This window comes from Dermacentor silvarum, chromosome 7 (genome assembly GCF_013339745.2).
Source record: "Dermacentor silvarum isolate Dsil-2018 chromosome 7, BIME_Dsil_1.4, whole genome shotgun sequence".
Taxonomy (NCBI): domain Eukaryota; kingdom Metazoa; phylum Arthropoda; class Arachnida; order Ixodida; family Ixodidae; genus Dermacentor; species Dermacentor silvarum.
The window spans coordinates 20,574,299-20,600,055 of NC_051160.1; the positions used below are offsets into that span (position 1 = coordinate 20,574,299).

The window sequence follows — 25,757 nt, forward strand, 5'->3', positions numbered from 1 at the left end:
AAAAAAAAATTCATTTAATACTGTAGCATCCGCAGGGATAGTAGAAACAGGGCCTCCACAACATTATAAGCCTTTCCAATCATTCTAAAAGAACATCAAACACAAGAACATCCTTACACAAGGCCAAACAATACAAACTTCAGTAATTAAGTACTGTACGACACAGTCTGAAAAAAGAACTGAAGCTGTGCTCACTATGGGCCCACTGCGTTCAACACAGGGCTGGCACGAATCAAATGGCACAAAACTTGCATGTCCCTGTTGTAAAACATGTAGCATGTAACATGTCATTTCTTTCACTTGGCATGTGCCGCCACTCAACAGGAACACGTGGAATTTTTTACTTGCGCCAATGCCTTTTCGGGTTTTTTTTTTTGTTTTTTTTTTAATTTTTTTATGGCAATGGCGGGTCAGCTATCGCTTGCGCATCCGGGTGCGCGCGCGTGCGGCACCGGCGGCAAGTTGCGGTATTCTCCTGCGGCCGATCCCGCTTGTTGCATGCGCTAAACTGATGGCTATCTGGTTTCAAATCTCTCAAAGGGTGACCACTTGTTACTCGATCGTTTATCGCCCACTGCGGTGCGATTACACCTGTTCCCAGGCAGGCGCGTACGTACACAAACGATGCTGCCATTTTTGCGCTTCCTTTTTTTGGAGACCACAAAAGCTCTATTGCACCTTGTTGGCGATAAGACGAAGGCTTCTCACTTGTTTCGGTTTCCAGACGTGCACACAACGATTTTTCACTGCACTTCTTATTCATGAATAAACATTGTGTATTTTACAACACAAACGATTTTTTCCTGACATTACTGTCGCTCTAAAAAAATTACGACCATATTTTTCGAAATAGGTTCTTTCGAAGAATTTAAATGAGCAATAAAAAGTTGACCCTGGGGGGTTGCATTTGGCAAAAAAATTTGACCCTCAAAGGGTTAAAGGGAAGGCCTGCACGCATTTATTTAACTATAATATACCATGTGATAATCCGTGTGAACAAAAAATATTCGAAATGACTGGAATGCATCCTTACATTTCCAGGTTTGCCTGCAGTTGCATTACAGTTGTAAGCAATGAATGCCGTCACCACCACTGGTCCCCGTTTTCTGAGAAACGAAGAGGGCTTGAACACATTTCGGAGATGGTCCTGGACGAACACTTCGCAATGCCTGCAACCTCCCCCCCCCCCACTTCAGTCCAGCCCCTTCGCTGACCGCGGGTACCTCTCTCCACGTCGAGCCCCGCATTTTACGACTTTGTGTACTGTAGCCTGCGTCGTAGAGAGTAAAACTGCGTTTGGAGAAGTAAGGTTGTCTTTCTGTTTTCGCAAGGACGCCCTTGTGCGTAGGAGCTACTTGGGGCAAGTGTACGTGTGTTGCTTCGCGTCGTGTGTTTCTGGTCCACGAGTGGCATATTCGCGGCCGCTGTTGACCAGACCCGAGTTTCTTAACCAAGTACATGGTTAGTTAGCCGAGTCCGCATTCAAGAACTTTACAGTCATACCTCATTATAACGAAGTTGCATCTGACATGAAAAAAGCTTCGTTACACCCGATACTCATCATATGCATACTTTTGTTACATGCTGATAGTGGCAATAAACATTTTAGATTAATTACTTCGTTATATTCAATAATTCATAATATTCATACTTGTTACATTCAGGTTCGACTGTACAGCGATGTAATCCAGGCTTCAAAACGTGCATTCAGAAATGCACCATGCTTAGAAACCAGCTACAGATAGCTTGAAAGTCACATTCCGATGACAATTATGCTTAACAGGTGTTCTGATCTTTTTCTTTCTACCATTCAAGTTTTAATATATGCAGACGGTAGCTTAATATCACAGAAATTGCACAGACGGTTGCAGTTCTCTTGCTTCCCCCACAGAGCAGCTTGACGTTGCATTGCATTTTCAGCACCTAACAGCAACAAAATCACACTTTTGCTGGAGCAGCAGCCACTTGCAGGGCAGACTGACTACCGAGTGATTCCCGTCTCTCCAACCCAGCAGTCTGGTCTCGTGACGGATGGAATGGAGCTGCTCGGCTCCATGCCCATTCATCCTTGAACACCTGCAAAAATATATACGGTAGAATCTCGTTAATTCAAACTCCAAGGGGAAAGGAAATTTATTATAATAAAACAGTACTAACTAAGGAGAGCCCCTTAAATATAGTGCCCGATCAATTGTGCGGTACAGTGTGGAAAACTAAAACGTTACTGGGCTCGCATTAAAAAAGTATTATTTTTCCTGTGGGAAGAAGCGTATGTTCCCTGTAAAGTCCAAGAGCGATAAGATCACGCCTCATACGTTGTTTGCTGTGGGTGCGAGGGAAGTGTGTGAGGGTCAGTCGAAAAGGACGGTGGCTTGACACGCGCGTGGCATCCTCCCACACGTGATCAAATCATGTGGTAATGGTGATCACGCAGGCGATAGGAGAAGAACAGGGGGGGCAGGTGAGCGCGCTAACATGATCAAGCGTGTGCTAGGAGGGTGTAGGTAAGCGTGCGGTGACGTGATCAAGCACACACTGGAAGCTCCTTCATGTTCCCTTTAAGCCAGATGGGAAAGGAGAGCATGCAGAGCCGCTCCGGTTCAGTCTTCCCTCGCGTCTTTCCTTGCCATGTTTAAGGGCATGAGACACAACGGTAGCTAGTGACGCATCGAACCTTCGCCTTTGGCGCAGGTTTGTCCGAAAAGTGGTCCATGGAAACGAGAAACTTGATTCAAAATGGTTATTGAGCCCAAGGGCTCAAATCGCCACAGGCACATCAGAAATAGCCCTAAAGTACACTTATTAGGCATATCGGTGCTCATACAGTGATAGGAGACGGCGGGTGCATGCGTGTATAATTAAGGAACACATACCGTGTCCCGTGACAAATGCCCCTTCCTACTCTTGGTATGCTTCACCGCAATACTTTGCGTGTGCATTACGATGCTGTATTGAGGTGAAGCTGACTTTTGGGAACCAGCATTATGCAACACGCCGTGCTTTCCAAGCTTCGAAGCTATTGGCGAGAATTACAATTCATTGAATTGTTTCAATGAAAAACATGATACCAAACAGCAAGAAACGTGGAAGCGAACGTTGAAGTAGCTAGGCCTAGCATTGCCACGGTGGTGGCTACAGCTGCCAGCGGAACTGCGTGCGAGAGCGCCAGTACGAGGCGGAGAAATAATCAAAATGGCAGCAGTGGTGGCTTCAATTAATGCCATTTCGGATCTGCGGTCATGGCAAAAAGTCCGGAAAATCGGACGGAAAATGTTTTTTGCGTCCGAAACTTCAGACGTATATTGACTCTATTGGGTACGTGGCAGTGCCGCGAAGGCGTCCACATTATCGGGCGTCTGGAAAATCAGTCTTGGATTGTACTTCTATGGTTGCACACGGAACATAGGAGCCATCTGTTGTACCAAGGAGTTCCACGGAATGGGGATGTTCCCGTGACTGACAGCAAACAAAGGACGGACACGTGTACTGCGGTACTACATGAAGCACCAACCTGGACAGTCAGCTCTGGCACCAGGCCTGAGAGACGATCCACTATGTGTGCCAGAACCAGCTGCTCGTTAGCATCCCTCCGGACACGAACATGAACCGAGCCAGCCTGCAAGCAGAGAAAGATGCCACACAGCAATGTCAATCTCAAGGCACTAACTCAATGCCCACAGTACCATACATAAGCCATAATAAAAGGGCTAGCAATTTGTTGGCAAACTATCAAGGCACCATTCACCTGCTTTCAGGCCTCAAGGAACATCACTGGATTTCACCAGAGTGCCAAGGAGTCTCCCAGATATGCAATAATGGGCATGGACTCACAGCCTCGCAATAAACAGCCATACATAATCAATGAAGTCGTTACAAATAACTTGTTACAGAGAAACTACTAAGCTTGAAAAAGGAGTGAGGAAGAAAAAGAAAACAGCCTTAGCAGATCTATTCAATATTGCTGAGTCACTGATCGAAGACCACAAAAGCTATCATACTTCTTCCTGAACAAGAGGAACCGGCCACCACAAAACGTAGTGCCATCTGAACACCATTTAGTTCAGGTTACACGTGCCATGAAACGATTTCGAGAGTACTACATGCCAAGCTGTTCGCCATGCTGCCATGTGACAGCCAAAAGCCCTAGGAAATCACTTGCCTCCCATACATCGTCAGCACACATTGAACTGCAGCATGTGCGCACAGTATGCTAGTACAGTTGAGCCTCGCTTTAATTAAACCACATCCAACGCGAAAATACATTCATTATATTCAGTATTAGTTATACGTATGTGTTAATTACATGCTGGCACTGACAAGAAACTTTTTGATTTACACATTCAATATACTGTACCGAGGTTCCACTACACATGCAAAGTCTAACCTCTACATGTCACAAATTAAGTGATTGTACTTCACAGCAATTCGCAAGAAGAATGCAGCAAATTGACGTGCTCGATTTTTATTGACAACCATGTATTTTTTTTTTTCAAAGTACTTTTCAGTCGGTGCACCCCATGAGAACATCGTTATGACTCACAAGTTGAGTTATGTGTAAGAATGGGGACCGGCAATAGGCACGTGCTGGTAACTATATGGCCACCTTCAGCAGAGACACTTGCAATTATACACCCGGCCATGCCAGTTGTGTTCCACCACCGAGACATTGTTTCAGGGACGCCACAGAATCACCATTTCTGTTGAAGCTCCCACTTCAGCCGTTCGACCAGCTCCCTACTATTACTGGATAAGCCGTGAAACGCACACGCCCGGACACATGGAGCACATAAATGACGGTGTCCTCGAGAAGAGAAAATGGCAAAACCAACTAGTTCATCAGCATGGCTTCTTCTAATAACATAGAATAACACAGTGGTCGCTAATGAATGCTGTCACCCTCAGTGCACGGTAACAACGGGTATAAACGACACTGGAAACGTGCGTCTGTTGTGTGCCATGATCCAGTGCATGTTTGGCACTTCTAAGCAAAGTACAATAACTCTTCACTTTCTGGAAATCCTTCCCCTGGCACAATATATGTTATTTGGACTTTTTCGTCAACACTTGGTCAGCGCCAAGACTGCGCGCCACATGCAGTTGCGTAAGAAATACTATTGTTGCAGTGCTTAGCACAAACTGCCCTTGTTCGTGGTTCAGACGCATCAATGTCCTCATCTGCAAGAGCCAAAAACTGAGCAAAATGTCACTTGCTGGCTTCTGTCTCTGCAAAAGTGTAGAAGTTTGGTTATATTTGACAAGCAGCAGCGCTAAGACGACGAGACCGAAGAAAAGAGGATCACAACACAAGCGCTGACTCTCAACTATAAGCTTATTCAAAAGCAACATGAATATATCAATTATCACCAATGTGACAACAACAAACAGCCGTGCATGCACAGCAGAAACCAGCTGGGTGCAACAAAGGTAATTTGACGTAAAATAAACGTGCGTTAAAATAAAAAAAAAACATTAAAAGCCCCCAAAAAATTTTGTACGAGGGCCACCATTTGTACGAGGGCCAACACCACTTAACGAGAAAAGCTGTCTTTTAAGAACCGCAATTCTTTCTTACTGAGGGCAATAGACGGCTTGCTCACACATTGTTCCCGTTCGCCATCAATATAAAGGCTTCCATTATCTCCCTTGTGCACTGGTCCTTGTGACGAAACAAAATACAGTTAACTTCCATTAACTCAACTCTGATGGGACCGGCAAAATTGATCGAATTATCCGGCGGGCCAAATTAAACAAGACGCAGAAAAAAACACACACTGCTGATTCATTAGGTAGTATCATCCCTATTCTAACACACCCCAGAATCAAATGCGCACCCACGTTCTATGTGTGTAAAGTAGAAAAATAACATAGGAATGACATTAAGGCTCCTTAACAAAGTAGAAATCGAACACACGCTCGATTTTAAGCAAGAAACATTGTTGCACAAACGCAGCCGATTTCGTAAAGTAAGCTTCACCACACAATTTTTAAGTCGACTCCGCCGCAATACACCTGTGTTATGTAGTAAAGCATACGAGCATTGCGAAGGCAACCGGTTTGGTGTTTACGATTTGTGCCCAACTGCGCCGCGCAGGCAATTTTTGGCCCAAATTTCTTTAAAAAAAGAAAAAAAGAAAAGCGCATGTCAGAATCGGGTAAATGCTGTAATCAGACATTGTGAGCTACGGTTCCTGTTTGAAAAGGGCGGGCCGAAAATAGGAGTCTTCAACGAGCGATGACGTGTTCAAAGCATTCACTGTCCCCTAAGCTCTGCCGGGACAGACACTGACACTAAAGGGGTCACTATAGGGGTCAGGCACGTGCGTGATGACTGGTCAAGTTTGAATTATTCGGCGAAGGCCAATTTTAGAATCAACATAACAAAAGTACTGGCACATAGAAATGCATGGGCGCTGGGACCTTTGGTCGGGGCAGAATTAACTGAAATATTTAATTAACCAGGGTCGAATTAACAGCAGTCTACTGTAGTAGTTTTTTTCTGCTCTCGGTTGGCACCAGCGCTGCCTACAACGCGCAGGCAAGTTGCAGGCCGCCTGAACCTTTCAAAGACAAGTGCTCTTTTAATCTAATATTCACACATCTTCCACGAACTCGCCCAAGTCTCCCTACTATTACTATTACAAGTTTGGAGATGTATTTTATGGAATGCAATGTGATATTGCGCTGTATCATGTGCCATAGTTCGCTTACCACCTGTTCAGTAGTAATTACTTGAAAGCAGAACAAAAATTGACTATGTTGCTGCAAAGGCACGGAAGCTAAGGCCACCCCATGCAAACACGGGCATTCTCACTCATTAACTCTGTCTTTGATATGCACATAAAAATTTCTTTGTATCTCCAAATGTATTCGTAAACTGCAGAGAAAAACATCCTTACTCATTTTTATCAAGGTGCACTGCCCTGCTGCTTTCCGATATCTCATTTTGGATAACGCCATTGCCAATGGCGTTAAAATTGTGTACAATTGTGGTGATGGCAGCAATGCGAAAAGTTTATCTGAGCTATCAAAGCAGCACACATTGTGCTTTGGACGAGTGTGCAAAGTAAAAAAGTAGGTCCCAGCGCAGAATCGCACAGCCACTGTTTGCGTTTTCAGCACCTCAACGCCCGCATCTATGCTGCATCCTCAAGGCCAGTGAAATGCGACATTTACGAAGAAATGTTACGATAATTTGGTTGTGACCGTGAGAATTTACGTCTACAAACTCTTGCACCTACATGTCTCATAAGACTAGTATTATTTACTAGGTCTATGCAAATATTCAAAATTTACAATACGAATCGGACAGTCTCGATTCATAAATTCCCTATTCGAAGTTGTCGAATATTTGTTTGTACAGACGATCGAGTTCCTGAGCAAACACATGGAGGAGGTCATTAATGCACAATAGTTACCAGCCCTTGAGTTAAGCATGTCTTGTCTTAGGCAGCCTATGAAATCGCTGTTTCGATTTAGACAAATCAGTTTATTATTTCTTTTGTCTGAATTCCACCAGAACGATGTGTGGCACAGTAGTATTGTCCTTTGCTCTTTCAATTAACACTGTACACACTACTACGTAGATTTGGGACATCCTGTTCCTATTTTTTTTAATTACTTTCAATGTCATCGTGCACCAGATGTGACCATACTGTATCACGGTGAACATGTATCAAATAATGTAAACGAGCTTTTTGTTGCCAAACAGGCCCCGCAAAATTTTTTACTTTACTTTTCTTTAGAAATTTAAAAATACTCTATATTCTATAGATTGTTAACAAGGGGTTCGTATGGATCATGAAACGCCATTTTGTCTTTATTTTGACCTTCGTCAGTGACCTATTTCATTTTTACCAATGCATTTGTTTTACCTGACCAAATGGCATTCCGTCGAACTCTTGACTATATTCTGTTTGATACTGAACGGTCGTTTCTTTTTCTTTTTTTTTCAAATACTTGTACAGTCGAACCCACTTATCACGATGCCGGTTTTAACAATACATCAGTTATAACAATGAGAAGCTACTGCACCGTAAACTTTTGTATGCTTTCTATGGTGAAATAACCCGCTTACTACAATGCCCCGTGCCGCACTATCAGTTATAACGATGAAGTCTGGCTACTGTGAAGTCCTTGAAAAAAAAAAGAAGAAAGAAATTCAAGTCACCGGACACCGCCGTGCACAGACCGCATCGCAAGCCTCGCGCGCGCCTCTCTCCCGTCACCCTTCCACCCCTCCGAACACGAATGGGCTGCGTCGATAGCTTTCTGCCGCACCACCCTCCGAAACACGAATGGACCGTGCCAACTGCGCTGATAGCGCTGGCCCATAGAGCAAGAAATTACTGGCCGCTCATACTGCTCAGTTCTGCCGACAGGTTAATACGGGTGTCACATGTTGCACTTTTGGTCACGATCAAAAGTGGTCGTGGTATAAGTCGCTCATGCTCGTCTTTGTTGGTTGTGTCGAAGTCGTTCCGGGCCACACGTTATCTCAACCTCGTTTTACTCGCCGTCGAAACTGAAGATTTCTGATCCGCCTGCTGATCATCGGCAATGAACGACGTTGCCAGTGGATAGAATGCGCACGGCTACAGGTTTGGAAACGAAGTGCTTCGAAAGGCTGATTCACACTAAGCCGACACGACACCGATTTTGGTCTGCCGACTGTTCGCGACAGCAGTTCACATGACGGAAAATGCTGTGGCCAACGGTTTAAAGGAAGGAAAATGTAGTCGCCAACAGTCGGCAGACCAAAATCGGTCTCATGTCGGCCTAGTGTGAATCAGCCTTAACCAATCAGGCGATCGCAAACGTGCTTGCATCGGATAGCGACGGTGGCGGCGGCAGCGATGATGCGGCAGGGCAGGCTGCCTCAACAATGTCCTTGCAAAAGGCCCTGCCAATGATTCAGTCTTTCTGAGGCTTTGTTTTCGCAAGGGACCTTCACGAGAGATGGATGTCGGCAAGCTCCGCATAAAGCAAGCAAAGCTGATGGGCATGGAGTTTTCTCGTGCAAGCCAGTGCGAAATACGTGCAAGCCAGTACGTGACGAGATGCTTGTGGCGATCTCTCCCCAGCGCTTCTTCTGGATTTCTCAAGCTGAGAGGCTGCCGTGGCAACCTTTTCGTATTTTTTAAAAGACCCCTTTTGAGGACACCAATGCGATGCCTCGGCCGAGACCGCATGTCACTTGCCGCCCTTGACCCCGCTTTGCAGTTGTTATAGCAGTGCCATTCTTGAACGCCGACAACCGCGGCATGTTACACGCGATCGGAGCGTGCAGGAAGCAGAGTTAAACAGTTAAACGAGTTAACACAATCAGCAGCTGGATGGAGGAATTTGGTGGGTAGCGGCACTGGCCTCCCCACCATTATAGTTTTCTCACAACAGCTCTGGCAACCCCCCATTTTGATTTTTTTTCATGCAACCCGGTTATAACAATTATCGGTTATGACAATGGAATTTTCGTGGCACTTGAATATTGTTATAAATGGGTTCGATTGTATTCACGATTCGATTAGGAAAATTTTAGTATTCGAACACCCCTACAATTTTCTATTGTTTTGGCCATACTCAGTAGGGATGATAATAAAAGTAAACACGGGAAAGAGGGAGGACGCATCGAGGCACCGTACCACGTGCCGCATTCTCTTGCGACAACACTGCCTAAGATTACCATCCTTATGTGTATGGCTGTTGCAGCTGTACAATGTAAGAAATATTGATTAAGGTCTCTCATGCACTAGAAAGACCATTTTCTCCCCTCCTGACAAAGCCTGCGCATTAGCCATGCAGACAAGTCAATAGTACTCTGCAGCATTTCGCCAGAGGGCAGCATAAAGTTTAACATGCTGAACCGGTTCGCAAACCATTAAAAATGTTTGTTTATCTAAACCAGAAGTGAACCAGAATTAAGTCGGAGTGCGCTGAACCTGAACTGAACCACTATCTTTTCAGTTTGACACCCTCCTTTATATCTTGGATAAAGAAAAGCAAAAATGGAAGTGGAATTAAAGACAACTTGCCATCATACGAACATTGTGGGTTTAGTTCCCATCAGCACAATGTTTTTAGCCTTGTATCAGTTAAAACTTACCAAGGCATCATTTGTACATTTTGCATGCTTAGAGAACAAGGCTACCTTGAACAACTATGTAGGGTCAGACTCAAACTGAATGGTGATTGGGCAAGTGCCAATTCACAAAATATTTCACCTTTTCCGTATTCGCAAACCTTTACAAGACAACGTGCAAGAAGATTGTGTTAACAAAATGAGGCTTCAGCTACTAACCAGCGTGCCAAAGGCAAGCGTCCAGAAGAGCTCATGTCGAAACTCCAGCACACCGTCCAATGTAGATGCCTCCCGAAGACATTTGTCCAGCTGGCCTAGCAGGTGGCGTGGAGTCGTCTGCACATACAGAGAATCGCTGTTTCCATTGATAACACAAAACATAAGCTGTCACCAAGGTTTCCACTTGGCAGAGCCTTAACTGCCAAATTACACTACACTGACTTAAAGTGGGCCACATGCTTGGTCTTCAACCGAAAGCTGCACTATGTTGTAAATATACATGGCAAGAAAAGAAGTCAGTACGAAAGCACTGCAAATGCTTTGCCACTCCACATTTCCACACTGTTTCGAATAGATCTGCAGCATGCAGAATGACAATCTACACAGCATACTGTGCATAAACCTCCAGCACTGTCCAGATATTATCAAATGATGATTCACTAGAGTTCAGTTAGGGCAGGGTATATGACCAAATGATAGTAAACAGTACTATACACACCACCTCGTGTATTCCGACATTTACCGACAAGAGCAACTGGCTCGATCTTAGCTTTATGCCATTAAATAAACATGAAACAGATGGTTAGACATCAACAGACATCAGGGACTCTATCAATAACACAAGAAAGCAATCACATTTCACTACATCTGATCACAGTTCAAACCATCCCCAGCAGCACAGTCGTCACAAAATTTTTCTTACACGTAGCACACTATTTGTGTGCTACGTGTAACTCCAGCTATTTCTACAAAACAACCTTGAGAAAAAAATTCTAGCAGCTGCCTTTGCATTCAGACAACACTATTAAACCATGACTTTAGTTCAAAATTTAACTGAAAAGATCAAGCAGTAGAAGGCTCCCTGCTGCTTACCTGAAGCAGAACACAGGCACAGTGGATGCTCACGGGTAGCATTGTAGCACAGCACATGATGGCCAGAAGAACGGCCGTCACAGTGTCAGCGTGCTGCCAGCCACTGTATCGAAACAACCAACATTGAGTAGCCCTTTGAAAATGTTTCACTTCAAACTTTTGATCAAGCAACCAGAAAGCACAGAGTGCACGGTCACCATTTTCCTAGCAAAATATTGGAGTTATGACCAGGCATATACTGCGAGACACAAGTCATTTGCTAACATGCCCTTTTCTATGGAAAAAGCATAGGCATCTGTAATCATACAGTTTCGCTGTATGATAATGTCTACACATAAAAGTAACAAGGTACCAAACAAAATCACCTGAACACACGATAGAGATGAAAGCATTCAGATACATTACGGTGCGCAGTGTTTTCTGAACACAATGCAGGCAGTGAAAGGTTCTTACAGATGAAGCAAGTGCAATTGCAGGGAAATAGTATGCTCACGTTGATTTCTAAGAATTTTGGTGAGCTTGTTCTGACCACTGCACACCCACATAGCTACTGTAAAGTAGTAGTAGTCCTCAAACACCAAAACCAGCACACAAAGTACCGCAGCCACACATTCATCAATTGTTCATTGCTCTTCTCCCAGTCTATATGCATTTCATGCAATGCACTACATAGTACTGCACCTGTACCTGAACTCAACCACTATGCTCTCCACATTTAAAAAAATTCCATTATGTCTTAAACGCAGAGAGGGCACCTCTACACATCAGTATTAAACAACACATTTTCATGCACATACAATACAGTCAAACCTCATTAATACGAACCCGCTTAATGTGTAATTGCGGTTTAAACGTAGTCACGAAGATTCCCCCACCCAGCCCCCATTGAACCCCATGTATTGGCTGACCGCTTAAGCCGTAGTCGCTCATTTGCCACCATACGGTTAGTGCATACTATTTTCTTTCTACAGTTAAACCTGTTTATAACAAACCTCCACATAACGAATTCCTGGATATAACGAAGTTTTTCTATTCCCCGCCGTTACTCCATAGAATCACATGCATTTGAGTATTTTCCCCTGTCGACAACCTAGAGATTTTGCCTCAAATTTTGTCATTTTTGCACGAGCAGCAACCGGAAGCACCTTCTCCGCCGCGACGGAATGCGAAGCGGCGGCGTCACGCTTGGCGCGCTCGAATTGACGGCGACTGCGAGGCGAGAGCTAGCGCACGTGCTCGAGGCGGGCCTGCATCCCTCGACCCGGCGATCTTGCTGCCGCGGGCGTGACCTTTCCCCCTCCCTTCATTCAAATCTGATCTCGCCGCTTGCTGCAGCTGGCCTAGCCCGCCAAGCCAGCACTCTCCTTTTCCAGTTGATGTTGCCGAAGGAAAAAAAAAACTTTTTTTTTCTCAACGCGCTGGCAGCGCCACTCTTTGGTTACTGTGCAAGTCTCTGCGTATGGCCGCCTCCTATGCCACTTCAAGCCTAGATTCCATAGCTTCGACCATGTGCTGTAGTACGTGTGCTTAGGGATTGGTCTACCAATTTAGTTAAAAAGTGAATGTTTACAAGTTTATACGGCCGATAAAACTACTATCCTTACTTCGTATAGCTGTCTGCTAATTTGCTGTCGCAATCGATGCTTCGCCTTTCGGGCGAAACTGGGACTTTTTTGTTCATTGCAACTTTAGTGTATTAATTGGTAGTAAATCTTCAGCAATAGTTGCATTTCTGTGTGAAAGCATGAGGTGCGCGGTACTGTAAAGGATTTTTTTCCCTCTTTTTTGGTCACGGAAAACGGGTGCGCGTTACCACGGGTGCCGAACCTGCATATAACAAAATCCTCTTTATAATGAAGTTGTTTGGGAATTTGTCAATTTCAATATATCCAGGTTTAATTGTGTAGTTCTAGACGCATGGGCACAAAATCGGCACAATCGCATGTGCGCAGACGTTCAATTCTCGAGTTGTGAAACCCGGACGACAGCCGCCAGCGAAAATTACCTTAAAACATGGCCACCATGACGTATTTCCTGCTCACACAGCTGTTGCCGAATGCAGTGCAGAAGAGCATGGCCTTCGAGATTGGCTTCCGGAGCTGCCGGTAGGGGGTGCAAATTCACTGTCGAATCTAATCCAATTCGAGTAGTAACCGCGCAAAAGGCCATTTGCGATAGCAACCTTATGGACACTACAAGCACATTTTTGGCGTCGCCGTGTTCGTCACTTTGAGGTTCCGTATAAAGTCCGAACATGGTAACATTGTCGCCGCGCACCGTACGCTGTATGTGCAAGTGAAAGCTTGCGAGGGTCAGCCGACGATTATGGCTCAATATCACGCGGGAAGGAGAAAGGCGGGGCGGAAGCACGCTTATGCCGCGCGCGAGGCATGGTGGGGGAAGCGAGAATGTGGAGGGCGTTTTACTTCGGCGGCGGCCACGCGGGCACGGCGTATCTTGAAAGCGATCCGAGACGTGTAAAAAGTGCGCGTCCGTGTGGGCCTCGTCTTCAAAGCGATCTGCAATATGAACAAAGCGCAGCTAGTGGTGGTAGCTTCGTGTGCACTGTGCTTTCGACGTTCAGTCCGGCTGAAGCGAAAGACAGCACGAAGGTCAATTCCCTCGCTGCTTTTGCCGCACCTCCTCACCACAGCGTTGTAACATCGAGTTACCGCGAACATTGAGCACGATGTGTTCGTGTGTACCTATGCACGCTTTACACCGTGCTTGTTAATTTAGTTAGTAAGCGAAGGTTTGCAAATTTATACGACCGATAAAACTACTATCCATAGTTCGTATATTTGTCTACCGATTAGCTATCACAATCGATGCTTCGCCTATCGAGTAAAACTGCGATTCTTTTTTTTATTTTCTTCATTCCGCCAGTGTGCTTGCGGTCGTGGTGTTGTCGTAGATTTCTGTTTGAATATGCTGCCGTCGTGGCAAGTGAAGATAAACGATTTTTTGCTGCCTACCTGCAAATAAAGCTTGCCTGAGTGTGTGTTTGAGAGCATCGTGACTTAGTTCTTTTCCGGCCGGTAAGTATCCGCTGAAGTGGTATTGGCGGTTAATTCGTACATTGTTTAGTGCGTACCTAAACGTCGTACCCAGCCGACTACGTATTAACGAGGTTTGACTGTATGTGAAGGGCTTTAATTAAAGGTCCTGAGAGATGCTAAAAGGAGGACACAATGAACAAATGCATGTAGGAAGCATAGAGAAGCAGGGCTGAGAAAGAGGTACACAGACAAAGATAACCAACTTAAATACCATATTCAGAAAAGCTCACTCTTCAAACACAAATAACAATTACATGCTCATGCACATGGGACCCAATCTCGCTACAGTTTGGGTACCAAGTTTGGGTAAGTTTAGGTACTGAATTAATCAGCACGCCATCGCTATCCCTGTCTGAAAAAGAATCAAGTTTTCTTAATGAGATTTAGTGCACGCATTGCACTTTTTCTTGAAAAGAAAAAGGGCGAGCCAATGTCCTGAGGGTAGGCAATAGCTCCGCCGTTACGGTAGTTACACCACAGACCATACAGGTGCCAATTTGCACCCAAGGAAGCTGCCTACTCACTAGGAAAGCAGCAGTGTATGGCAGAGCAGGAGAAGGCATGCCTCGGCCCACCCCAGCAGAAGGATGGGATTCAGACGGGGCAGCAACAGTCCAGAGAGCCCCGGCACCACACTGCACACACTGCACATAACAAGGGGCAAAGTAGCAGTTACAAGACCTCTTTCTCCAGAAGAAAGCTGGTAGTACAACAATTTAATGGCCACTTACCAGGTTTGGACATTGCAAAGAGACAAGCCCGATGTGTAGATCACGCAACAGCGATCATGTATGCAAAATATCTAACGGCTGCGTGGCGCAAAAAAAAAAACTCAAATTCAAATAGAAGCTTGGGCGCTCTTTTTCTCAAGGGAGCCCCAATTCCAGCCACAGTCAAAATTATGTGTAAAAATGCCTCTACATAAGACGCTGTGCCAAGAGCATAACCAATTATGGCACATGACTTTGGCAAATCATCCAGTGCAGAATGAGTAGAACTGCCACTGGAGTAGACGCCATGATGAAAAACAAAAGGGAAAAAAAAAAACGAGAAAGAAGCAAGGAACAAAAGAACAAGAGAAAAAAAGAGGAGGTGGGCTCGTGACATAAACATGACATAAACAAACTATAGCTCCCCTATAGGAAAAGGCAGGGAAGGGATCTCGCTTGCGGACGCTAGTCGAGGCAGAAGGAGCGAGTATCTACATTAATAGTGACGCTTGCCTCCTGGTAGCGTGGCAAAGTGTCATTTCAATTTTTCCAATCGCCTTAATAATGAACCTATATTTCAATGCATTAATTACGAGTGTTAAAGTGGAAAAAAGAGTATGTGTGTGAAGTCTGCGAAGCCAGCCACGTGGTAGAGGTTTATATATATATATATAGGAAGCACAGTCAAGCGAGCTCCTGACCAACACATTGCAATGTGGTGAACTCGGTTTAAATCATGGACGTGGGACCTCAAAGAGGTGTGATGTAATGCCAACACATTTATTTGTCTTGCATTTAGAGTATAAAATGTTTCCTAGACGGCAGCCTAATATCTCCAGTGTATAACAAATTTCTGGCAGGGCCTAGTGAGGGATACTATAAAGCAAAGCTGTCACTACGACTAGAACCACACAATAACATCTACATAAGTGCCGACACTATTGACACCAAAAGTTCTACATAAATGCCAAAACATAACCGTTGAACGTGCAACATTTGAAAATGTCCTTGTCTATAGTACAAGGAAGCAAAAGTTGCACTGAACTGAATATTGGAAGAGATGTGGGCAGTGATGAGGGCAATGTCTGGGAAAAGCTAAATGTGTGGGAGTTAACTATGTGTGTCGCAGGATATTGACATGTGTACTTGTTCTTTTTTTCCGGTGACCTGCATTTTACTGGCTAACAAATGTTCAAGTTATCGCTTCGCGCAAGGCGCGCCTGCATATACTGGCGCCACTTCTACCTCCTGTCTATGTTGTTGCTGAACCTTGTGTAATGAAACTACATGCGCGACACGAAAAGTACGGTAAATTCTAGAAGGCACGCGAGCACCAGCAATTATGCTGAAACCTTCAACGAGTCATGTATAAAGAGTCGACGTGCCTGACCCGCAGATCGGAGATTTCGAAAATCGACAAGTGTGCTCGCCACTATCATTGTGTCAGAGTCTTACTTGTTCTGCTGGGCAGTTTCGCCCTATAAACAGTTAGTTTCGTGACTTCATTGCTTTGTGCCACTGTGGTTGTCCACCGTCACTACAACATGACAACATTATCTGTCCCATTAACTACCTTAGCTGTCTCGTTAACTGCCTGCCCGAAACATAGCACCAGTATTCAAGGGGGTTCAGTAGAGAGGGATAAAGGGCAGGGCATAATAGCACACACTAACTTTTACAGAAAGTGGCTTGTAATTCTGCACTTTACAAAAGTGTTTGGGGATTCTATACATTTGACTGCAAGTAAAATAAATTCTGGATCACCACATCCATCCACCTTACTGAGCAATTGCAGAAGAAAGCATTGCATATCTTCAAAAATCCCGCTTTATAACTTTTTTGGTTGCAAAAGTTTATTATGGGACATTTTGCTTTAACATCTAAATAAACTCATAGAAAAGAACTACTTGGAGCCAGTGAAAGCTAAATATGTCTCCAGCAACTCGAGAAACTGGAAACTGGTCATGTTTCAGCATCTCCCTGTTCACTATGCAGGCGCCAGACACCAGTGCAGTTAATGTAGAATGGTAAAGAAACTCACTTGCCATTTTTAGGTTTCAGACTCCGTGATGAAGCTTTTGGCTGCGGTTATCACTTCTTTAAATCAAGGCTGAAACTTTAGCAGTGTCGATGATTTCACTATGTGTACGTGCACTCAATTGCCGAGTATATGAGGGTATATTCAATGGCTAAGTTCAGACTACCTGAAAATCCCGAGTTATCCCACCTAAAATCTAGAGAAAGTCTAGTGAAAATATGAGGTGGGCTAACTTTCAGTGTGCAGTAAAGGTGTGGGTTATCCACAGCATATGTGTGGGTGCGGTGTGGGTGAACAAGGGCGGCTTATTTTTCGAGGGTGGGGCATCTCTCGGGATTTTACGAAGAGTACACGTCTACTTAAATAGGCAGATGAATAGTAGTGCAACGGTTTGCCCCACGAAAATCCATAATTTTACGCTTTTGTGCGAGCCAGACTTTAATGTGGACAATGTTTTCCAGAACACAGTTCGACCTCCCCCTCCCTCGCCGCAGCCTCACCTGTGGCTAATGTCGGTCAGATGCTCCTGAAGCCAACTGGAACTGGACGCCTGCAGGACGGTGGCCAGCGACGGCTGCTGTACGCTCAGCTGGACCAGCAAGTGCCAGCAGAGACCCAGCACGACACCTGGCAGCAGACGACCACTGTCCACAGAAGACAGTGGGTGACCATCCTTGCAAACGATGAAAGCTTTTCCAAGAAATAAACACCTTATTTGGTCTCTACAAACCTTGCATAATTTGTATAATGTGCATACCTTCCTACGTTTATGAGTTACTGCACTGTGTTCATGCACTAATACCCCAATAATACCTATTAAACCCTCCTTAGTAGTTTATTGTATTTAGAAAGGCAGAACAGGTTGGAAGAAAAGCAAGAGCTGCATGCACTGTAACTGTCATACACTTTCCAGTGGGTATTTGAACTGTTCACGTGGTCGTGGATAAGCGTAAGAGAATATAAAGAAGAAAGTAAAATAGGCCTTACGAATAAAATAGGAGTACTTAAGTGGGAGTACACAGGGACATAACTAAAAGTACAAGAAAAATAAACAAGAACAAATAATTATGCTGACAACCCACCCTCTGCCATGAAATGCAAACACACACATTGACTTACTCAATGCCCCTTCCATAAGCCAGAGGGGTATAATAAATAAATAAATAAATAAATAAATAAATAAATAAATAAACATTGTTACGTTAACTAGAAAGGCATTACAAGGAAAACATCAGCCTTGTCCAGCCCCAAGCATGGTGGGTCATTCACACTCAGGGGCAACAGCTCCACTACAATTTATTGCAATGAAGCTTCCACATGTATTCTAGTTTATAGGGGAGTATGTGAACCGTATGACACCTAGGTAAGGTATCTTTCAGTGAAAGGTTAATCCGCGGGCTTACATTCTAAATATATTGTCACGGGACTATTCCTCGAGAGGAGCATCGATGAAGGAGACGTTTTTGATCTGGCGCGCTCTCGACCATATGGTTCAGCGCTTCATCACTTTGTAAATATGTTGTAAATATGTTTTACTGTTGTGTCTGCCTCCCCGTAACATCTTGGTAGAGGTGCTGGGGTTCTAAACGCAAGACGGAGCTCCGCAGCGGCCGCCAAGTCGCCACGCTCGGCATGTCTACTGGCGGTGAAACTGCGTCACCGGCAGCCGCCATGCCAGCCGTCATCCTGGCTCCACCCGGTGACCGTGGAACCTTTTCTGGCACCGATGGTGAAGACGTCAACAAGTGGATTCACCTCTATGAATGCGTCAGCGCACACTACAGGTGGGACTCGACCTTAGTGCTGGTGAACGTCTTATTTTATCTGAAGGGAACTACGAAGGCCTGGTTCGATAACAACAAAGAGGTCATCACGAGCTGGAGATTATATAAGACTCAACTTCAGGAGTTGTTTAGCCAACCTGCAGGCTGCCAGCGTGCCGCCAAAAAAGAACTTGCCTCGCGTGCGCAGACGTTTACCGAGTCGTACCTGATGTACATTCAGGATGTGCTGGCCCTTTGCCGGAAAGTTGACACCAACATGACAGAAGCCGATAAGGTCGCGCATGTGCTGAAAGGGATCACGGACGATGCGTTTCAGCTGCTTGTGTGTATTGCCGTGAGTATTTGAGTACTGATAGAGTGTTTCCGCTAAGAGTAAACGACTCTGAACAGCTATTGTTGTACATGCTGCGACACAGAAAAGGGTGGGTGAAAGGAAAGGGATGGTGACAGGAAAGGCAATGACAACATTTGGATCTTAATGTTGACAAGCTTGCACATACTCATGAGAGATGGTTTTGCTGAGAAGCAACTGCCCCAGTTTAACTGCCATCCATTCATTGATAGAAAAATCAAGCGGTTGCATGCAATAATAGCTAGTTAACTGGTAAGCACTCATAACCAGTCAGCCTATCATATTGCTTTCTGCCACGGCAACAAATATTTGTGCAGAGAAAAACCTATGTTGCCTGCACAAAGGTCTGCAAGAAAAATTTGTAGCATGCCTTACCTGTGAACAGCTACTGGCTCCAACAGCCTCTCCAAGCTGAAAAATATAGTCGATATTTTAGCTATCTGTGTAATAAAACGATTCAACTTTATGAAAGTTATAATCAACAAATTGTGGTCACATTTTCATATTAAGTATGGTAGGATGTTTTGTAGTACATAGCACCTATATCATTTCCATTTTGCTCATTGCCAATGTTATGTGATTGTGTATGCATGTGCCAATATGACTTACTTTTGTAATTTAGGAAGCTTTCAATGCAAAACAGCAATTATCGTGTTCTTTTCGTGGAGGTGCATTTAATTTTTTTCTTTTTGTATTTGCACACTGACACAAAGAGGTTACCAAGGCTCTTAAAATATCGATCAGCAGCTTTTCTCAGTAACAACCCCCTCCCCTTTCAGAATGTTCCGGGTGGAATAAAATAGTGTTCCTTGAAAGTGCAATTATGTCATGGTTAGCAGTTTGGAGCTCTGTATGCTGATGTACTCTCTCTGAACAGATTGACGCAATGAGCACAGCTCAAAACTTAACTTGCAGGTACATTCTAACAAAAGTAAGTACAGCACAAACAGTTGCTAGTGGCAACTTGTATAAAAATTTAGTTGCGCGGTGCTTACCTTTCCTTCAAAACTAAAAACGAGCCAAGTTGCGACAATATTGTGCTGGCCAAGATGGCTAAGACTTCCCATCTTCTGTACCTGGATTGAAAGAAGAGGGAGCGTCACATATTCTTGCAATGCCAACAGCAGATAGCCTAAAATAATGTGAACTCAAACAAAACAGATCCAATAACATTGATGATGTAAATGACGACGCCATCCTCGCCGACAAAGACGCCAGCAGTGACAAGTAAAACGATATTGCACTCATCCTTTTACTGTATTTTGCAGCAGCAGTTCACAGTAATGATGAATAAAGCGCCCTGCTGACATCCGCCTTTATGCTATTTCCTGTTTCTTTGCGGCATCACTTCACATTATAATCGCAATATGTGCTTTCTTCTTTTTTTTTTCTGAGAATTTACCAAAAGTCTACTCTCGTATTATTTCGTGGTCGCGTTATTTGCATGCAAATAAGGTAAATAAATAAATAAACAAATAAAAGGTAGGGAGTAACTGTGAAAGAAGGGAAAATATCAAAACTATAATGTGTCAAAAAACTGTGCTGCTTCCCTGCTGACTAGCAGATGGGAAGGCTCATCTTCTTGTACAAGGCTCATCACATAGAAGGGAATCGGCTTTGTAACACATAAATGAGTACACATTTCAATGGCAAGACTTACCCAAAGCTGTAGGTTGGTCCAGGCTTTTGCTGAGACACCCACATGCCCAACAAGCAATTCCCTAAACTGGAGAGGGTGGAGAAAGAAACAAATGTTCCTTCAGAGAACCGCTACTGTTGCAAACACTCACATGCAGAATATGCAGCCAATGCAGTAGGCAAGATGTTCAATAATTGCCATGAGCTCTAAACTACATTTCAATTAGAGCAGCTGACAAAAATAATTGCATCGATTTGCTTGAAGTTTAAATCTGTAGGCAGCTGAGCCCAACTGAACGCACCCTACAAGCACAAGAAGTAAAGCCAATGTATGCCCAACGTATGGGGCCAGCCTGGCCCCACACAAGGACACACTTGTGCTACATTGGGCCAACACTGGCTATGCTTTACCTGCAATATTGACCCTGCATATGTCAATAAGGCATTGCTGTCCATGTTTTTAACACAGATGCTAAAGCTTCTGTTCTTGGTCTGTTAAGATTCTTCTGCTCTTGTTGGTGCAGTACTTGCTACCATGTGAAGAATGGGATCTTAAGAGAAAAAAATGGAGCTTGGCAGGCCATGTAATGCGTAGGATGGATAACCGGTCGGCTATTAGAGTTTAAGAATGGATACCAAAAGAAGGGAAGCGCAGTCGAGGACGGCAGAAAACTAGGTGGGGTAATAAAGTTAGGGAATTCGCAGGCGCAAGTTGGAATCAGCGAGCGTAAGACAGGGGTAATTGGAGATTGCAGGCCTTCGTCCTGCAGTGGTCATAAATATAGGCTGATGATGATGAATAATAGGGTTATAAGCGGTGATAGAACCAGTGGGTAGTGGGTGCTTGTTCTGTCAATGTGTTTCTTGCCGTTTTTTTTTTTTTTTTTTTGTGTTTGTGTTCCGAGTTCCAGCCTGACTGACCAACTCGCTGAAGCTAGAATTCTACTACAGACAAGCACCTGTCTGCAAGAAGCCCATTTCAGCTGGTGCAATTTTGCAAGTGCGGGAAACTGTGCCATCGGAGAGCCCTTTCGTTCATGAGATTTTTCTACATTCAGATGTGCTGAGCTTCTCCGCAAAATCGCACATGCGGCATGGACCAATAAGAATGCGTACAATCAGACACATCACCAAGGTCAGAGGAGAGATTTCATACATGAAAAACATTTCACAGGAACAGTTTCTAGTTATATTTACTTTGTTTTCACCAACACAGACTAACTAAACCTGCGCCAAGAATAATTCAGTTTCTCCCTACTTAATCACAAGTTTGAAAATCACAGCCACCACAATCGGTGCAAGTGAAACTGCACTGCGAAGTTCTCATTAGTGGAAATTGCATTGCAAAATTGTGCGTCAAACAGACATCACTCCCGATGGTTGTCACCATATTACTTTCGCACTGCATCTCTAGTCACCATGGATTACCAACTATCCCATTCCTGAGCCTCACTTGATTTCCAAGCTGAACGGTTGGTGCTGTTCTGTAAAGCATGGAATATCCTACACTGCTATAAAAAATTATTCTGGTAATTTTCCCGCAAATGTACTAATTACTTCCAGAATGGCAAGGGCTATTAGATAAATTCAGCAAGTAATGCTCACCAGAGCAGGTCAAAGAGTGTCAGCTGGGTAAAAGCACCAAGCGCTGTAATAAAAATGCAGAATAAGGCTCTAATGCTTAGAAAAAAAAAAAGAAAACACTAATTTTGAAACAGGGAGACGCGGTATAATCAACACATCTCACCTAAACTCGCAGAAGACCGACTCCAGTACGACAGCACGGAGCTACAAATAATGTTTCCTACCATCAGCCACACGACCTTCTTTGCCTACACAGAAGACATGTTACATTGTTCAGTGCACCAATCAAAGCTCTTAAGATTTCATCATTACAGCGCATTTTAATTGCCAGAGCTCTGCGTCAGGGTGCAGTTAGTATGCACATAATCAAGACACATAGCTAATGACATGCACCATCAGCACAGAAAGGAATGTGAAAGGATGACAGAAACACATTCTGCTACTGATGCCATAGAGAGAGCTCAGCTGGACATATCTCCGTATGTTTTCTGCCAACGTGCCATTTTCATCAATGAGTTTACATGCCGTGAAAGCGTGTAACGTCATTGAGTTGTGATCACTACTTGCGGCATATCGGTTGTAGGTATTTGCAATGAGGCCATTGCGCAGAAAATCTGAAATTGGTAGCGGGTTATGTCGCACAGTGTAACAGCAACGTGTACTTTGAAGATTTCATTCTAAAGACAAGTCGATTGAAATCGCCTTCCTGTCTGCATCACCAATCACAACACATTCATGCTTTCTGTGATTATTTATTGCTTTGTTAGTATTATTTTGTCTAATTTCACTCTTTGGCACCTAGCTGTACAGCCCTGGCAGTAAATAAACGATATGTACTGAAAAATATAAGGTCTGTAACATTTCAATTAAATTAAATGATGTGGATTTACGTCCCAAAACCACGAAAGACACGCCGTAGCGGGAGATTCCGGATTAATTTTGACCAGTGCTACATTTGAGACGAGCACTTATATCGCGTCATGCGTTCACGCAAGCATTTGACAACCTGCCGCAAAACTTACTGAAGGTTCCTTCATGACAGGCCGTAATTCAGTCAGAAGGGTGCCAACAAAGCCGAGAGCCGGCTTTTTGAAGGGTTGGAACAGCCCCTGAAAAAAAATTTGGGCGAGTTGAGCAAATGTTGACCGAAGGCGTGCTTACTCACGTACTGCGATCTATACATTGACTACCAGTTCACTACTACAGCAGTGAAGGACGGCACTGCACCGCGAGTACCGTCTCCACGGATCCACTAGTTTCTTTTTGGTCCTGTGGCGCCTGCGATCTCTCGGATGCCCTAGCAGTCGTTTCTCGGTTTCCCCGACAGCACTTCTAAACACGCGCAATCACAGCACGCTTCAACAGCACATGCAGGTTGTTTCAACTTACCGCTGGGTGTTCATCTTTGGAGTTCATCGGCGCAACACGTTGCCTCAGATCCGACAGCTCGTTTTGCATTGTGACAGCGATGCACAAGCGCAGGTGTTGTGATGCACAAGTGCAAGCGGCTTACGGCATTCTCACATAAAATAAAGAACCAACTTCGCTATGCTGCTTAGAGTAAAGGCAATCACTCGTGGACGTAATCAACCGCACTGCTCCGATACGGAACCAGACGGAACGAACCCGACGGTCCCTTCGATTTCGCTGCACTAGGTTGCGGGTTGAGGGGGTGGAGCAGTCCTCGCAGCGCGCTCCACCTGCACTTTGGCTTGCACCGCGCTCTTCGAGTTGACGTCCGGGCACTCCTCAGCGTCTCCAAGCCTGACCTGGTTATTTTTGTCAACGACAAAGTGCCAAGTTCCTGATAATAAAAAAAAAATTATTTGGCATCTTTAGCCGTAAGATGTGCTTACCACTTTCAACTGTAATGGCAGCGCCTCCTATATTTAGGAGGCGTTGGTAATGCTAACTACGTAACCACCATGACGCATGACGTGTAGCCATCTTGATAAGGACCGTTCCGGCTGTTCCTTCGATCGTGTCGCAACACCTGGTGTACCAGTGCCTGGTTCTATGCCTTCCCTGCCTAACCGTGCAGGTACAGTACACTGTAGTGAAGGGAAGCATTACCCGGTAGCTGCCCCTGGCCTCATCTCAATCAGCTTTAATAAAGCTATAAAGCTGTCGCACGAAGTACTTCCAGTGATTACTAGAGTTGACCGACTGTCGCATGCAGAATTTTCACATTGCCATATGTTGGGCATGTTGGTCAACTGAAAACATATTTAGCGCCGGTGGACAAGGACAGGTGGGAGACGACTCCTGTCCTTGTCCGCTAAATATGCTTTCAGAATTTTCAGTAAATCGGGTAGCCTCGAAGCGACCCGTCGGCTGCTACATTTGAGATTTTCACAGCATCCTGTCACTAGTCAAAAACGACGTACAGCGCGAAAGGACAAGGACTGACAAACACTGCGCTGACTTCCAATATTTGTTGTTGGAAGTCGGCGCAGTATTTGTCTCTATCAGTCCTTGTCCTTTGGTGATGTACGTCATTGTTTACCCTGATTTGCCAACTAGCCCAAGCAACCACTCTTGTTCCGTCACTAGGGTTGGGCTAGTCTAGTACACTCTAGGTTGGGCCAATATTCGAAGTTTCGAATATTACATGGGTGACACGGCGCTCTTGATCGCGATTGGCTCATTTGCGCAAGCTGCGGGAGGGAACCAATCGTGGTCGAGTTTCGATCCCGATCGGGCTCGATAGCGATTGAGTGGGCCTACGACTAGTGTACTACGACGCCGGTATTACACGTATTAGTACTTATGTAATTAGTATTCGTAAAGGTGCTATACAGCATTTTCGAAACCAAATTTTTCGCAACCGACTGCTAAAGACTGGTTACTGATCACCGACTGCTAAACGAAGTGATACAATACAAACTTTAGTATTCTGCTTCGCAGCGAATCCTACGAGAACGTGCGATTCTTGCTTGAAGGTGGTCATTAGTGTCCTTGGAGGTTCCCTTTTACGCTTAAACCATCGACCTTCACAAGTCTACGGAACAAAGATCCTCCAGGAGCGATTTCACTTTTTCACAACTTTTATCGTCCGCAACTGCAGCGTTTTTAGAAAGCTAAACGCACATTAACATAGTGAAAACTTGAAAGTAGTTTTCCTACGAATCTGATCCTTTGTTAGCAGCCTTTGTTACACCAGTCAGTACAGGTGCGGCCGAAATACGCGCCAGAGTTTCACTAAGCGATACCCCCTCCCAGCTTGCAAAGGCAACTTTCATTTCTCGTCCATAGCTCCTTCATGAAGCCTTCCACGCGAATCCGCACTTCACCTTTCGAGCGCGCCAGAGCTTCGAAGTCTTCGCCCAAATCAAGCAAACATTCTCTCAAACATACCTGAAATGACCATATAGGCGCTCTCGGTGCAGGGTTGAATATGGAACTTTCCCTTTCAGTGCAGACTT

The 25,757-nt window shown here is 44.6% G+C and overlaps 1 protein-coding gene across 1 annotated transcript; it reads right to left on the reverse strand.

The window, feature by feature from the left end:
• LOC119457663 (zinc transporter 6) lies at positions 1 to 24,389 on the reverse strand. Its single transcript, XM_037719299.2, has 13 exons — positions 23,722 to 24,389; positions 23,355 to 23,441; positions 22,496 to 22,580; positions 22,354 to 22,396; positions 20,771 to 20,836; positions 20,106 to 20,186; positions 19,486 to 19,521; positions 17,475 to 17,618; positions 14,751 to 14,870; positions 11,168 to 11,270; positions 10,295 to 10,411; positions 3,512 to 3,616; positions 1 to 2,076 (listed from the first exon to the last, which is right to left on the reverse strand). Exons 1-13 carry the CDS (start codon positions 23,788 to 23,790, stop codon positions 1,939 to 1,941), a joined length of 1,194 nt encoding a protein of 397 aa, XP_037575227.1. The 5' UTR covers positions 23,791 to 24,389; the 3' UTR covers positions 1 to 1,938.
• Between the last annotated feature and the right edge of the window lie 1,368 nt (positions 24,390 to 25,757).